This window comes from Saccopteryx bilineata, chromosome 2 (genome assembly GCF_036850765.1).
Source record: "Saccopteryx bilineata isolate mSacBil1 chromosome 2, mSacBil1_pri_phased_curated, whole genome shotgun sequence".
NCBI classification, from domain to species: Eukaryota; Metazoa; Chordata; class Mammalia; order Chiroptera; family Emballonuridae; genus Saccopteryx; species Saccopteryx bilineata.
Window position 1 is genome coordinate 114,952,106 of NC_089491.1, and position 17,968 is coordinate 114,970,073.

The 17,968-nt window shown below is 37.6% G+C and overlaps 1 protein-coding gene across 1 annotated transcript in view; it reads right to left on the reverse strand.

Annotated features, from left to right (window-relative positions):
- Window positions 1–15,999, reverse strand: part of TSPAN8 (tetraspanin 8) — a 32,147-nt gene extending 16,148 nt beyond the window's left edge. Inside the window, exons 1-2 of the mRNA XM_066257667.1 lie at window positions 15,656–15,999; window positions 3,059–3,121 (exon numbers count right to left, since the gene is read on the reverse strand). Of these exons, the coding sequence (XP_066113764.1) occupies window positions 3,059–3,121; window positions 15,656–15,715 (123 nt within the window). The 5' untranslated portion in view covers window positions 15,716–15,999. The remainder of the gene's footprint in view (window positions 1–3,058; window positions 3,122–15,655) is intronic.
- Between the last annotated feature and the right edge of the window lie 1,969 nt (window positions 16,000–17,968).

Sequence of the window (17,968 nt, forward strand, 5' to 3'; positions counted from 1 at the left end):
TCCTGTGTTTATGCTCATGTTCTTCCTTCCAAAATTGCAACCACTATTTCCCACTAGTAATTCAGTTCCTTGCACCGTCTGGATTCTTTGTCACTGACTTCAGATAAATATAAATCAAGTCAATTTCACATAAATCAAGCTGGTTAATGTTGTCCTGACAGATACTACTGGGCTAGAGGCTGACAAGAGCACAAAAGGGAAAATGAAACTGAAGATGCTGTCTAGTTCCATCAGTTTGTTCTCATCTCCAGATATGGAGCAACACCCTCTCAAAGACAATGGTTCTCCTTTAATACATTCAATTTGTGTAATTTCTTAATAGAATAAACATCAAATTTGTTTACTGGAAGCACTGAAGGGAAAGAAAATATTCCTATATCAACCAGAAGTATAAAATAAAATACAGGCTGTATACACATCTTAAAAAGGTCATACCACCCACTAAAAAGGTGGCTGTTAGTTTCTGTGCTTAATTTGAGTCCCAAAGCCAGACCTCAGCTTCTAGACAACAGAGATTCTGTACATCTTCAAATACCATCAAAGGGCTCAAATCCCAAAGCCCAAACCCATTAGGAAGTGAGTTACATTTATCAGCATAAAACAATAAATGAAATCCTAATGGACTAGGATGTTGCCAACTAGTTTCCACACCTGTTCCTCATCCAATTTTTTCAACATTATGAGACACAGAATAAGGAAGCAGCTGATTAATTCCCATTGTGATTCTCTGAGTTCTATAATGGTAGAAAGCATAATTTTAAAAGAAATAAATAAAAGCAAAAGAGGGAAGAAAGAAGAAAGGTAGGGATGGGAGGAAGGAAGGAAGGAAGGAAGGAAGGAAGGAAGGAAGGAAGGAAGGAAGGAAGGAAGGAAGGAAGGAAGGAAGGAAGGAATGGAGGAAGGGTGGGTGAGTGGGTCTGGAAAAGCCACTCATTCAGAATAGATGTTAATTTTCTTTTAATCTTTCTTTCAACTAGGTTATGTCCAAAAGCATTTAGCTGCACCACAGGATAATAAGTTTTAATTGAATATATATTACCTGTACAGCATAGGGAATATAGTCAATAACATTGTAATAACTATGTATGGTGGCAAGGGGGGACTAGACTCATTGGAGGATCACTTCATAAGTTATATAAATGTCTACCCACTATGCTATACACCTTAAACTAATATATTATTGAATGTCAAACTATAATTGAAAAATTTTTAAATAAAAATTCATTAATTAATTTAAAGAAATGCATTACCTTAATTGCCAGCTTAGAAACAGCTTAGCAATTATCAAATAAGGCTTAGCACTTCTATTAGAGAGAAAGCTTTTGGGAGAATACTTTACAAAAGTCCTAACAGTAAATAATGTGAGCCTGAGTAGTGGCAAGAACCCAGACAACAAAGAACAAGAGAACTGCTCGGTGTACAGTAAGAATAATAATTTTGAGGGTGGAGTGCCCCTGAGAAGAAGAAGGGAGAGAGAAGAACAAAACTAGGGGAACCAGGAGATGGTGCCAGGCACAATGTTGGATAAAAATAATAGAACATCCCTCTCACATCCTCACCCTTTTCCCCACATATACTCTTTACACATTTGCAACACTATGGTATGGTACAGAAACAAGGCACGTGGAATTCATAGACCAGAGCCAGAACTTACAATAGGAACCAAACATCCTCTAGCCCTATGGGAACCTTGGTAAGAGCTTTGCCACAGGACACAGCACAGTGTGTAGCCAGTAGCCGTAGCCACCAACACAGCTGCCTTGCCTGTGCAGATTAACATTTGATACGGATAGATGGTAATGAAACAACAGAGCCAAGAACTGGTGGGCCATTATCTTTGATCCTAGCTTGCACCCAGCGGGCAAGAAATACACACAGTGGGAAAATATTTCCCTTTCCATTCAAGGCTCCCAAAGCCACTGACTCCTCCGAGTATTCCTAGAATCAAAGTTTCTACCTCACCAGCCTTATTCACCTCTGTTCCCCATCTCCTTCTTCCTGCACAAACTGCACAAACTGGCTTTTCCTTCAGCACTCCGCCATGTTGGCTGCTTCTCCTCTGCAATGCTAATTTCAGGAACCGAGAGAGAGTCTGCCCCATTTTATAGTGTAGAAATCCAAACCTTTAAGCCAGTATACAAAGCCACTTATACAAAGCCACTTATCTGAGGCATAAATGGGATCCCTCATAAGAGTGCATCATCCCACATCATGCAACAGTCAAGGGTGTGGGGAAAAGCTCAGTTTTGAGAAGATCTTAGTATTAAAAGGGTGGAAAAGGCTTAGTCTTAAAACTAAGCCTTAGGCTATAAGGACCCTGCCTGCTTACAGCCTGTCCCCCACACCCAATACAAACTATAAGTGAGCAAACATATATATATCATATTTGCAAACTTATTTGACCCACATGGGGGTACCAGGGTCATGCTAATCTTACTCAGATAGCAAGAAGCTGGACAACACCAGCCAATAGCGAGTTACACCAGTGTGACCACCACCTCTTACTGTTACAAGGAGTTGTCCTCATTACCAATTGCCACAAGTAATTACTACTATCTTCGTCCATTGTTGCCTTGAAAACACAGATTCAAAATCTTATCCAAGAGAACTTCTCACTTTCTTTATTATTTTTATTTTTTTGGAGCACCACCCCACCTTGGGATCAGCGAAATTATTGTCAATACCTTATACTGTACTACAAAAATCACTGTTGGTGGGGAGGAAAGCCACCTCAAGCTGGCTTAAGCAAGCAACAAAAGAGGCTGATTTCCACTTTGGCTCCTTCCCACCTCCACTTTTGTTGCAATATTTCTGTTTTTGGAATAACACCTCCTCCATTTTCCAGAAGAACTGATCCATACCTAACACAGTGCCAGGTACATAGTGAGCACTTTTAATTAATTTAATTGAATTCAATTATAAAATCACATACCAAATAATTGTATGAGGCAGGTAAGGAAAATGCTATTGAAACACTTATTATTATTGCCATTTAATTTGATCAATATAAGAAAAGTAACTACTTTGGGATCAGAGAGGTTTGTGTTTGTTTAGTTACCTCTTCATCATCTCGGCTTACTCGAACCCAAATTGCTACTGCCAGGATCAAGATACCACAGAGCTGCAAGAAAAGAAAAAAATATATGTTAGAATTTGAGTACGATAAACTGCAACTGTAATTCCACATACCCCTAGCCATCTGGTTACAATGATCTATCATTAATTATACCATTACAACCTGAAAGACATAAGTGAGGCACATTCATGTGCAGATAACTGCTGAAATGGCCCATTGTAATTGGTAAATTCGATAAGAATAATCTGTTTCCTATCCACATCCAAGGTTCATTCACAGGTCTAGGTCCGGACAAGAAATCATCTCCACTATAGGGGAGGGGAAAGGCGATGTTCCATGTTTCAACTTCAACTCAGTGTTTTTGCTAGATTTTAAACTACAAAAGATAACTCACAACAATTTGAAGATCAAATATCCTTATTAGGCCCCCAGGTTTGTCACTGAGAAGTTGCCTTAGACCGAATGAAAGAGAAAAACATCTCTTCAAGATCCCAGAAACTAGAAATTGGGATAGACGAGGAAAAGTAGAACATTTGACCAAACCTACAGTTAAGCCACAAGTATTCATCGTACTTTCTGTACCCAAATAAACGCTTTTCAAATAAGCTTTCAGGTGGTAAACCTTACCCAGAGAAGAGAAACAATGAGGAACCATTCTTAAAGTCTTAAATTCCCTTAATGACTTTACCAGATTATTTAATTTGGAGCAAGGCCAACACATAAAATATGAAACACATTTTACTTTCATGTAAGGAAAACCCTTGCCTTTTAGGATTTTCTTTTCTTTTTTTTTTTTTTTTTTTTAAGATATGTATGTTGAGGCCTCAGAAAAGAAATCAAAGCCCTATTATTAGATAGAGATGTTGAGAACAAGCTAGGTAACATACGAAGCACAGCAGGCTTCGGAGGACTCTAGCCGAGGCCTCTAAATCCCAGTGACTTGGCAGCGTCATTGCTTTCATGCACGGTTGAGCCACATGTCTGGAATCCCAAAACAGCAGTTTCACTTTTAATGGCTTCTCATCAAGTTAGCCAGGGAAGTAGAGTCAACGGCTTTGTTAAAGAATGGAGAATGCCATGAGTCGCTGAATAACCAGCAAATCTGTGTTCCCTGAAAGGTCTCAAAAATCATCCAGGATCAAACCCTTCATTTCAGACAAAGAAACTAGAATCCTCGACAGATAACAGTCACATTGTGAAAATCCAGCACCGCCTCGAATCCAATCCTGCCTCTGCTTCTACACGCTTCTACTCCTACAAAATAAGGAAGGCAATGGAAACCCAAAGCTGTCAATGAAATCACCATATAACCTGTACTGGTGGTTAGTGATCTTACAGGCACGCACATACACACACTATAAAATACAAACCAATGAAAAAATAGCGTTAGAGCCTGAAACCCCTCCTTATTTCCTTTCCCTGTTTCCACAGATTCTAACTTCATTTGCAGATGAAGTTAAAGTACTCCTTCTAGCAGTTCTTTGTTAATAAAATAAGTCTGGAAGGATTTATGTCAAATGATAATGAGATTCTTGGGGATTTTCAATAATTTTGTAGCAGCTGGATGTTTTGTTATTTGATTTGTTCACTAATATTTTCTTTTTCTTCTTCCACAGGAAGACTTACATTGATTAGGTTAATAGCTGCTATGGCTTTTAGCTTTAACTGAAAATATGTTGCTCACAAAAATTAGGGGATATTTTATTGCTTCATATGATATGGTCCAGTAAATGTTATAGTCCAGTATATGATATAGTTCAGTATTACAGCATTAATTATTTAAACAGATATTATGATTATCATCCTTACCTGACATTTACTGATGAAACTATTGAGAAAACTTTAAGAGCTCTTAGAGACTAATATTGTTTGACCTTTTGCTTTTTTTTGTTTCTGTGTGACTTTTTAGTTCACTTTTTCAATGTAGTTAGACATCAAATTATTCAAAGATCTTATTAAATCAATCATTTTTTTTCCTCAAATGATAACTTTTAGTCTTCTCAGACACTGAAAGTTATCTGTAAAATTAACATTTAAAAGAAGGATATCAAAGCAACAATGAGATACCACTACATACTTATTAGAATGGCCAAAATCTGGAACACTAACAACCACAAATGCTGATAAGGATGTCAAGCAACAGGAATTGTCATTCATTGCTGGAGAGATGCAAAATGGTACAGCTGCCTTGGAAGACAGTGTGGCGGTTTCTCACCAACTAAAGATACTCTTACCATATGACCCAGCAGTAACACTCTTTAGTATTTACCCAACAGAGTTGAAAACTTACATCCACACAAAAACCTGCCCAAGGATATTTATGGCATAATTGCTGAAACTTACCAAGATGTCCTTCTGTAAGTGAATGGATAAATAAACTGTGGTACATCCAGAAAATGGAATATTATTCAAGGCTAAAAAGAAATGAGCTCTCAAGCCACGAAAGAATACGGAGGAAACTTAATTGTGTTATTACTATGTAAAAGAAGCCAATCTGAAAATGCTATATACTGTATGATTCCAACTGTATGACATTCTGGAAATAGCAAAACTATGGAGTCAGTAGAAAGATCAGGATTGCTGAAGAAGAAATAAATAAATGGGCAGAGCACAGAGGATTTTAGGGCAGTGAAAATATGCTGTATAATAATATAATGATGGATACATGTCAATGTCATTATACATTTGTCCGAACCCATAGAATGTGTAACACCAAGAGTGAACCCTATGTAAACTATGGTCTTTGAGTGATTATGATGTGTCAACATTGGTTCATCAATTTTAACATACATAACACTCTCTGATGAGTAATATAAATAACAAGGAAAACGTCTGACCAGGCAGTGGCTCAGTGGATAGAGTGTTGGACTGGGATGCAGAGGACCCAGGTTCCAGACCTCGAGGTCGCCAGCTTGAGTACGGGCCCATCTGGTTTGAGCAAAGCTCACCAGCTTGGACCCAAGGTCGCTGGCTCGGGCAAGGGGTTACTCGGTCTGCTGTGGCCCCACGGTCAAGACACATATGAGAAAGCAATCAATGAACAACTAAGGTGTCACAATGAAAAACAAATGATTGATGATTCTCATCTCTCTCCATTCTTGTCTGTCTGTCCCTATCTATCCCTCTCTCTGTCTCTGTAAAAATAATAAAAATAAAACAAAATAACAAGGAAAGTTATGTATGTGTGGGAGTTAGGGGTGTATAGGAAATCTCTGCACCTTCCTCTCAATTTTACTGTGAACCTAAAACTGCTCTAACAAATAAAGTCTTTTTAAAAAGAAAAAGAACTCAATTATGTCAGAGTCAAGAATATTTTGCCTGACCTGTGGTGGTGCAGTAGATAAAGCCTTATACCTGGAACACTGAGGTCGTAAGTTCAAAACCCTAAAGTCACTGGCTTTGAGTGCAGGCTTGTCAGCGTGGGGTGGCAGGCTTGAGCAGAGATTGTCTACATGACCCTGTAGTTCACCAGCTTGAGCCCAAAGGTCACTGGCTTGAGCAAGGGGACACTGGCACAGCCCCATCCAGGGTACGTATGAGAAGCTCAATGTACGACTAAAGTGAAAGCAACTACAAGTTGATGCTTCTCATTTTCCCTCTCCCTTCTTGTCTCTCTCCCTCTCTCTCAAAAAAAAAAAAGCAAAAAAAAAAAAATATATATATATATAATATATTTTTTTTTTTTTTTTGCCCAACTTCAATCTTTTTTTTTCTGCATGTTGGCCCCCAGCACTGAGGATCGCTCCCTTGAACCTCTGCCTCAGGTGCTAAAAATAGCTCAGTTGCGAGCATGGCCTCAGATGGGCAGAGCATCGGCCCTAGATGAGGTCGTCAGGTGGATACCTGTCGGGGCACATCTAACTTCAATGTTCATAATTAGATAAATGTTCTTAGGGATTTTTAAGTTGGCAGAACTATCATTTTGATCCCTATTTCAAACTTCATAATAAAAACAGAAACAAACAAATGTTTAAAACACATCTTCCTCATCTTATTGAAGAAATTCATATATAAAAATCAGAGAGTCTTAACAACATGAAATCAGTCATAATTTTGTTAAATAGCTTTAAAAGTAAATTGACTTACTGTCAGGAACAATACTAACCTATTTTATCCCACTTGTTTTAAGATTGGCCATAATGTCTTGGAGCTCTTTTCCAATTTATATTTATAGGCTTGTTCCTTGATTTTTTATACTGTCTTAAATACTTGGGAGTATAAATCTTTTTTAAAAAATATCTAGTTTAGTCCCTCTTTCTGTTGATAAGGTTGTAAATGGGTTGATATGTTGGACCCCCAAATCAGCCCACAGTGGACACTGCAGAATTGACTAGGTCCCAGTGAGTCACTGTGGTTGTCACTCAGCTCTCATGGAACATCTTTCTTTTTATAGAAATAAGAGGTTCTTAGTCTGAGCCAGCATGCTAAGAAATGAGGTAATTTTTATCTTTGCTTATGAACATGCTATGGACTAAATTACACCTCCCCAAATTTGGATGTTGAAGCTCTAACTTACAATGTGACTCTATATTGAGGTAGGACTTTTAGGAGGTGATTAGTTAAATGAGATCATAAGGGCAAGATCCTAATACCACATGATCTATGACTTTGTAACAGGAGGGAGGGAGAGAGAGAGAGAGAGAGAGAGAGAGAGAGAGAGAGATCTTTCTTTTTTGATGAACACACGCTGGGAGGAGTGACCATGTGAGGACCCAGCAAGCAGGCCATCATTTGCAATCTGGGAAGAGAGGCCTCACCAGAAACCAAATTAGGTGGCACCTTGCTCTTGGACTTCCAGCTTCCAGTACTGTGAGAAAATCAATTTCGGTTTTTTAACCTACCAACTCTATGCTAGTTTATGGCAACCCAAGCAGACTAAGACAGGACAAAAATAAATGGTATAGAACAGGCTCATTTGTCCTCTTCTTGGATAATGTGTCTTCCAATCATCCCAACTCCCTCTCTCTAAATTCAACCTTTGAATTTGGGTGTTCATCAAAATATTTTTCAAAGCGTACAAAATGGAAGAACCTGCATAATGCTATTGTAGGAGGAAGAGTGTACTGTGAGATATTATTATGGGTCCAAAATAGACATTTTTTAGATAAACTTAAGGAAAACCTTCTTATGCTGCTCCTGAGAGGTTACAAGACAACAAGAAAATATCCAAATGGATAATTTGGGTAACTACAATATTTGCTGTGATAACCCCACAACACAAGAGATCATGAGTATAACCCTAACATTTTGGGACAATACTACTGTTGTTAATTTTCAAGTTGCTTCTTATTAAACATTTACTCAAAAGTCCAGAATAATTGCATTGTAGTAAAATGATATCATTGTTCACGAGAACTCTTTATGTGAATTTGTTCATTGTTCCAGTCTCTGTTCTCTGGATATATCATCTTCCTTTGCATTGTTTATCTCTTTCCAATTTTCCTCTGGCAGAGCTTCTCAATTTGGAATTCTACATCACTGTCTCCATGTAATGTGATTTCTGGAGTGGATTTTAATTCTATCATTGTGTTTCTGGTTTACTTGAAGTACTTCTTTATCCATTTCCCTTTCCATCTCACCCTATGGTTTTCCAGTTAACTTGATCTTTTCTCATGACATGCAGCTGCTATTTCATGGAGGGTTATTTTCTTGCATTGCATAGAGGCTACCAGTTTCCTACAACTTTTTTTAAGGATGCCAGAGTTTCTTTCAGGGGTGTGTGCTTGTCCTTTAGGGCTTCAGGGTGACATTCCCTTTCATTGATTATAACAGAGTTTTTTTATTCTTTATGCTGTGTTTTCCCTTATTCTTTAATGAGACCTATCCTGCTTTCTTATGAATTTGCCTCACTCTCTAACAACAAGCATTATGTTAATTCTCAAATCTCGTTGGAGGGGAGGTTGCTGTGTATTTCCTCGACAGGTACGGTTCTAATGCAGCACTGATTTACAGAAATGTCCCCCAGTGTTCACACAATATCTTATTTTATGATGCTCTAAACCACCAATTTTCAACATCTTTTGTCTCCTGGCACACATAACTAATTACTAAAATCCTGTGGCACACCAAAAAATATTTTTTTGTCGATCTGATGAAAAATATGTATAATTTGGTTTATTCACACAAAAATGGCTATTGTTGTGTTGGCTGTTGTGATTTTTTAATTTGACAATCTGAGAAAGAGGTCAGAGCCCCTGACTAAATTAGTCAGGCACTGCATGTTTTAAAAACTCTTGCAGCACCCCATTTGAAAATTGCTTCACTGCCTATCCAGGAGGTGGTGCAGTGGATAGAGCACAGTGAATACAGCATTGAACTGGGACGCAGAGGACCCAGGTTCAAAACCCCAAGGTCACGGCTTGAGCGCTAGCTCATCCGGCTTACGCACGGGTCGCTGGCTTGAGCATGGGATCATAGACATGACCTCATGGTCGCTGGTTTGAAGCCCAAGGTCGCTGGCTTGAGCAAGGGGTCACTCGCTCTGCCGTAGCTTCCCGGTCAAGGCACATATGAGAAAGCAATCAATGAACAACTAAGGAACTGCAACGAAGAATTGATGTTTCTCATCTCTCTTCTTTCCTGTCTGTCTGTCCCTATCTGTCCCTCTCTCTGACTCTCTTTGTCTCCGAAAAAAAAAAAAAAAGAAAAAAATGACTGCGCCAAACCAGTGGAGGAAACTAAACACTTCAATTCTTAGCAGACTCTGTTATTATGATTTTTAGATTTTTGGCAAAATGAGTGATACTTTAAATGTTTTTCTTCCCAAAATGAGTGGTATGGACTGTATCCGTGTGTATTAGCACACACAGGGGAGTGTCCCTGTGCTGGCATTCATGAGCACCTCCTGAACCTATGAAGTAAGCCAAGCACCAAAGATACCTCGCAAATTCTAATTTTAAATATATCTAAATTTAAGAGAAAGATATCAGCCACATTTTCTTCTGATATGAATAGGGCCTGGGTAAGCACGATTCAGGTTATCTTTCTTACATTGATATATAAAATCCCTAAAGTTCACATAACTTCAAAATATGTAAAGAGAGATGAATGTTCAACATTTGATTAGCATCCTAACGTTTCTGAATGATAACAGGATGCACATTCAGAAATGTTTTATCACTTTGTTTCAAATGACAGTTGCCATAAAGTAACACCTGAAGACCTATACATATTTATACATTTGCAGGGCCTGGGGCAAGAACACAAACAAGAGAGCACAAATCATAGGTCTCTATATTGAGAAGTTATAAATAACTCAAGGGGATAAACGTATATAAAATATGTTCTACTTTCCTACCTTGACAAATGTGCCCACTTAATGACCTGGAAGACAAGATTTGATACAGAACTCTCAGAGCCTGATATAAGAATGTGGTGTGGGGACAGCCAGTGGGAGCCCCCACCTTTCACTTCCGGTTCTGTCTTGAACTCGGAGGGATGTAACAGAATGGGTATGGATACCTCAGCCTGCCAGATCTGTTTACAACCTGTTTCCATTCCTGGCAAACAGCTCCCTCTTGACCACCCCTGGAGAAGGGTTTGTACAGACCCTGGACTTAGGTTTGAGGCCATTTGGGTAAGGCAAATTGTGCTTCCAGATACTCACAGTGGAGGCTGGGTTTAGGGTGAATGTATTCCTCCAGCCCTACAGATTTCTTGCCCCATGAGGCCAAAGGAGGGTCAGAATGGGGCTAAAATTATATTTAAGTTTTAAAAGCCCATCACGTATAAAATACTATCATACCAGATTCCAATACATTTAACTTAAATGGTGGTTGTACTTGGGGGGGAAATAGCATTAATTGCACTATTATTATATGTCAATCCTTGGTTATAGGCTTTCATAAAGTATTTCAGTGAATCTTCACAGTAAACCCTGCCAGGTGAAATTATCATCCTCGTTTTCCAAATGCAGAGACTCAGGCACAGAAAAGTCAAGGAACACAGTACAGGCCACAAAGGAATATGGAGTAAATTCAGGATTTGAATCTGTCTGTTTACAAAATAAACTTTCTTTCCATTCCCTTAATATTTGGTAGAAGACTTTATGCCTTATCATAAATCTTGACTTCCTATTTCCCCCTCTGTTTCAAAAGCCTACATTGAAATTTATTTATCACTCTGCACAGTGGTTTTATATTTCTGTCTCATAAAAATGCCTATAAAATATTGGCTGAAGTGTTGTTCCTTAAACGTTTACTTAGGATTATTCTGAGTTCTTTATATGAATTAAATCACTTAGTCTTCACAACAACCCTGTGAAGTAGATACCACTACTCTCCCCAGCTTTACAGATGAGGAACAATAAAGCACAGAGAGGTTAACTAATTTCCACAATGTCACACAGCTGGTGATGGAGGAGCTGAGGTTCAGCCTGAGCTCTCAACCACTGAGCTCCAATGCCTTTTGTCCTTGGTATAGTTCCACACTGATTGTATGGTAGCCGGGAAATGCTGTATTTACAAAGTTTGCACATTTTTCCATCGTCCAATCTTTATCTTGAAGGATTTCATCAGCTGACAGAATGAAATATAACTGTGCCCCATTTTTTAATGTAGCCTATCTCCTAGTTATGTCTGCTCTGCATCAACTCTTTTAATTGCTCTCAGAACATCTCATCCAGAGACCCAGGCACCACATAAAATACAATGATGAACATCAAAATGCTGGTTTCTGGACATTCTCCAAAGCCTGACTTCCTTCTGCTCTCTTCAAACTGCTGCAAGCTTTGGTTTCTTTCACTTGCTGATACATTTGGCTTTACCCCTTGGCTCCTCCTTCTCACCTCACCTCATTTGCTGTTCATAATGTTCCCTCACTCTGTTTTCCTTCATCAAAGTGGGCCTCTCCATGGCTCTCCGCCTCTGGCAGTGGGTCCACTGCCCCCACTGGCCGATGGCCCTGTGTTCTACACTTATCCGGAGTCCGAAGACACGACACCCCAAGCATCTACAGTACTCCGAAGCCTGAGAGAGGTGTAAGAAAATAAAGGCAGTTCATCTGTTTTGACGCAAGACTCAGAGATACAGGTTTTGTACCTATAATTTATCTATAACCTAGAGCACCTCCAGTTTGCTCTAACTTACATCAACCCCTAGCATGAGTGATTAGAAGTGATACTTACTTTCACATGTTTTTCTTCAATTACTAACCAGTGGAAATCACTACATATTTATGTGGCACATCTCAAGTTCTCTCACAAAAGGAACTGGTATGTTTAACTTACATGACCACATGCATATCTTACAGATATTTCAACATCTGGCCCTACTTTGCAAAGGCTTAGTTTCACAAGTTATACCGGAAAGAATGCATTTAAAAACATAAGGCCACGGATATCTACAAGAAAACCACATCAGGGAGACCGTTAGCATTTTGCTTAAGTAAACATTAAGAATGTGACAAATTGCTAATTTCCTATGAAGGGTTGTAAAATTCCAGCTGAGGAGTCTGGGTTGTGGGTAGAGGGCAAAATAGAAATAAGAAAGGTTCCTTAACCTCAGAGACTGTTCCTGCTGTCTATATTTTGAATGAGAAGGTGTTTGTTGCCTGTTGGCTGAGAAGTTACCATTGGTCTTCACAACTGTTCTTCTCACTCAAAGACTCCATTTCAAGATGCTCATATAGAGATTGTAAATCCCACCACTATGCTAATAGTAAAAACAAGACCTTTAGCCCAGGGAAGTTAGAAATATCTAACTGAAATCTATAGCATCAGACTTTGTCTTCATTACCAGAAAAACAAAGAAATAATGGTAGTCATAAAATAATCAGAGCTCCCCAGGAATGTAATAATACTGTCTAGGAACAGCCTGGTACAGATGTCTACAACTCTCCTTAAACTCTAATCTTAAATATATCATCCTGAACCTATAACATAACCCTTTTTTAGACTGTCTTATCATTTTGATTTAAAATTCAGAACTATTCCAAATTTCTGGTTAGCTATTTAATGAAACCCTGACCTCTGATGTATTTACTTTCTGTGTTGTATTTTTACAACAGAGATATATTTTAACTGTTTTATAATTTCATAATGAGCATTGCTACTGGTTAGGGTACTTTGGGACATGTTATTAAAATAGAAGCCATGCAATTATTAACATATTCATATTTTTGTTTATTTAAATGGACCATATATATTCTGCATCATAAAAAGACAATTGTTACAGGTTTTTTAAAACCAAGTATCAGGACTTCCTAGAGAAATAGCTGAGTCCAGGCCTGGGGCAGGAAATAGGGCAGTGAGTCTGAAACATCTTGTCATACCAAATAGTGAAGAAGTTATCAAAGTTCTTAGGATCATGTCTAAAGAACTCAGGAGCCAACCTGAAGATGCTCCCACTGGCCAAACGTAGAATAAATAACACATCAATGAGGAAGAGAGATCTGATGGCATTAACATTTATTATGTCATAAGATACTTAAATAAATACTTGCTTAGCACTGTTGTATGATACCAAAAAAATTAACTCATCATTTTGAAATCAGATAAAGGGTAAGAAATATTTGTGCTCTCTTTTAAAATAAAAACTAGGCACCACTGATAACCAATTAGTCAGTCATAAGTTTCTCTTTATTGAAAGTATTATCACTAAAAAAAGGGAAAATAATAGAAATGTAATATCACTAATTTGAAACTCTTAAGGAACTAGGGACTTAAGTTCTTAAGCATCAGTGGCTACTCACATCATAAAAGGTGACAGGGTCAGACATTATGTGCCTCCTAATGAAAGATCAATTATGAAGGAGGTGTATCTGCAAAATCCAGATCATGAAAATTGTGACAAGACAACACACACCAGTACATAACATTTCAAGGGAGAAAAAAAAGAGAGATAAAGATGGAAGGATAACCTAAAAATGAAGATTGACACAAAAGATGTATATCAATGTGTGGGCACAACGTATGGGCCTTACTTGGATTCTAATTCAAACAGGAGCACTTATGAGGCCATGGAAAATTTGAACCCTGGATGGATCTTTGATAATCAATTAAGAAATTCCTAATACGTTTTTAGTGTGATAATGACACTGGTTATATTTTAAAAAGGAATCATCTATCTTTTAGTGCTATATACTAAAATATTTACAAATGAAATGATATAGCCAAGATTTGTTTTAAAATAATACGAGGTGAGGGAGGTGGATGACAGTATGAACAGGGAAGGACTGATCATGATTTCATGGCTATTGGGGATGGATTGGCTTGATTACCCTGTCCTATTTTGTGAGTGTTTAAAGTTGTACATAATAAAAAGCTAAAAACAAAACCAAAGTACACTGGCATTTTTTTTGCTTATATTCTATTCTCAATGTTTAACCAATTTCAAATATTCAAAGAAAGAAATTTATCAAGACTAACTTAAAAAAACAGGCATATATTCATGAGCTTCATTTACTATTTGCAAAGGTGGTCCATTTTTCCAGAGAAAAATGAAAAGACAAAGGCCAAGGTTTATTTCATCTGTCTATATATTCACTTACTTCACCCACATATCATCTGTACTTATTGAAGCTATTGGACATTGAATGGAAAGTCATTCTACACAGTAAGACTATTCTCTTGTAGTTATGTTTGATTAGGTATGTCATTATTTTAATAGAACACAAATTTACCAACATTTATATTCCAGCTACCTATTTACTAGAGGTAACCATGTTTAAAAAAAGAAAAAAACAAAACAAAACACTTGCTCCTGTTTATACTCTATAAGCCAGTTTTTAAATCAGTATACAAAATTATTTTTTCTTTTGAACAATCTAAAATTACACCATGTATACAAAAATGTCAATTTTCCAACAGCCCTAATTGCCTCTTACCTATTGCCTTTCCGTATCGTATTTTTCTATTTTGCAATGCTAAACTCCACTTTTCAATCTATTTGCTAGGCCTTATGTCAACAGACTTGTAAGGGAAACACAAGAACTTGCTAAAATACAAAACCTGTTGATTAAAAGGTGGAGTGATGACACATGGAAATCCTAACTTTACACTGCTGATACAAACCCAGTGGCTTAATCTTTCCACAATTAAATTCTTCATTGTTTCCCTCTCAAGATTTTTATGATCTCTTTTTTCTTCTTTGGGTCTCTGAAAATAATCCTCTTCTCAGGTCTTTGTCTCCTGGCACCCCATCATCCACCTGTTTCAAACCCAGATGAAAAGGGTGGGGTTCGGGAGCTTGGGATCTATCTGGAGGGAATCAGGGCAGAATTTTCCCACAGAGTCCTAAAACTTGGGAGGCCTGCGTGATATACAACTAAGAATAATTGTCCTTTAATTAAAGGGTATTTTTTCCCTCTCTGATTGTTTTGCAACATTATCAAAATATTTATAAAATGTTTACCCTCAAAGATCCTGAGGTGTACTTTTCCGAGTCATTGGCTCCTTTTCAATTACTGAAATAACCAAGGAAAGAACAAACAAATCCAAACAAAAGTAAATGGAAAATACATTTTCCTCCTCCTTCTAGTTCTCTAGTGCAGAGTCTGTACTCGTTTATGATATTCATATCAAGATCCCCTTCCTTGCATAAAATTGATAATGAAAAGGAAAAAAAAAAAAAAAACACTTACCCAGAACAAGAAGTTGAAGATAAACATGGAATACTTTAAACAACCACTCACACCTGCCATGTCGCACAAGGCTCCAGGAATCCAGATGCTGTGGGTTTAACTGTTCCTTACAGGGTTGTCTTGCAGTGTGCTCTGGAGTAATTTGCCTGCCGAGATTTCTGTGCCCACGGCTTCACAGCAGAAATAGAAAGCAACAAGATGTGGGGGTGGGGATAGGTAATCTAGTTATTAAAGTGGATAAAAAATTAACCCGCACATTTAAATATCTCAAGGGCTATCTGTAGGCGAGTATGTTCTTTTGCTTGTCATGGCTCCTGGGGCACCGGGCCAGGATATTTATGATCCTTTCTCAAAAACTGCCTCCTCTAAAGTAAACAGATATCAAGTTAAGGGAGTGGCACTGAACCCGGGAGAGAATGGCACAGCGATACTAGGTTGTTAGATTTCAGAAACCACAACCTGACTGGCCTGCCCTCTGCTTCAACTGTACAGAAATGAGATTGTTTTGCTCTGAGATAAAAGGACATTGTGTCTCAACTTCACTTCTGCATTGCATTTTCTCAAGAATGCAAAATTTCTTTCAGATGCAATAAAATGCATTTAGAAATCTGCCAAATCAGAAGGCTTAGACACAGCAACCTTTCATCCTTTCCCTCAGAATAGAGGGAACAACCATTACATGTACCTGCCTTCTAAAGCTTCTAAATTTATTTCAAAACAATTTCATGGATCCGCCTTAAACGCAGCACACACAGGTGGAGGAAGTGGGGAAGGAGAGGCTGCCCTGCAGAAATAAAGATTCAGTTTTTATCTTTATTTCTTTGTGATGTAAATAAAAAAAAATTCTCAGGAGTCACTCTCTGAGTTCTCTTATTGTGTTCATTTTATAATGTGTGGCCATTTTGATAGTTCAGTTTGTTTTTAAGGTGGACACTATACTTCCCTTCCTCTGATAAGTTCTGTCTAGCAAAGCTCCTCACCACCAACTCAGTTTCTGAATTCCTGATCTCTTGGACAAAAAATTCAAAACGAGAAGGTGGTCATAGTTCAGTGACCATAGATTGTACAGTTTGTTTCTAGTACTAATAGAAGGCAGCTGTGGCAGGTAAGGCAAAAGTCTCTGACCTAATTAGGGAGGTGTGGGTTGCTTTTGTGTAAACAATTTGGCTCATGCTAGTCTCCACATCCTGCCTCTAAAAAGAAGGGTTTTTTCCCCAAATGAAAAATCCTGTACTTCAAAAGGTTTCTGGAAAACATAATTCTTTAAAATCTTAGTTAAGTTCTCTACAATAAGCAAGCATGAACTTCTAAAAATTTTGAAGAGTATTTTAAAAGAATAGTTTTCTAATTTTTACTGACATACAAAGATGCTTTTGAAACAATCTGACTCCTTGACTATATGAACATAATGTTTTTAATGTATTAGCATCAATAATATTTAGTGTTTAGGCCAAATTTAGAACTAATTCAAAAAATAATGGTTTAATATTTAAATCACTACAATTGTTGGTGATCCATGCTCTTTCCACCTAGAAAAAGAAATCATTTTGAAATTTCTACTGAGATATCAACATATATAGGATTATCCATGCTTAAAAGAAGTTCTTGACTGAATGAAACCTATGGATTTACAGTCCTAAAAATGATTATTTATCAAAAGAAATATATAGGTTAAACTACTGTTTTGTTGACAAGCATGCATTGAGCACCTACCAAATTTCAGTTTGGAATAGTTTTTTACAGATGCCAAATCTCCTTAAGAAAGAGTATAGTTTAAATCATTCTTGAACTCAAACACAAAAATCAATAGATGGGTTTTTACAGGAAAATTACACTATATAGAGTCCTCATTCCATTTCAAGATCTGTATGAAACAGTTCCTAAATTCCTATCCTAGTAAGTTTGAGAAGACACATTGCCCAAGCTAAACACCATAGAGTCACTCTATATTCCTGCTCCTTTCTTGTCTCACCTCCAGTCACTTCACACAATCTATAGAGCTTCTAAATTTCCTTCAAATCTGTTACCTCCATCTTATTCTTTTAGCACTGTTAATTATTCAGCCTTTTATTATCTCTTAATAGAGCCATTTCAATAGTATCATAATTCTTTTCCCGGTGAGTTCCTTCCTCTTCCATACTGCCCTAGCACTCTCTCATTAGCCTGGAATTTTCTCTCTCTCTTTTTTCTTTTAAAAGAAGTAATTCTTTTTGTAAAATACTTATTGGTCATGTAATTCCTCTGATTAAAAACCAAGCTAAGGATGCTTTCCTGTTACCTACTAGATAAATTTCAGACTCCTTAAAGTGACAT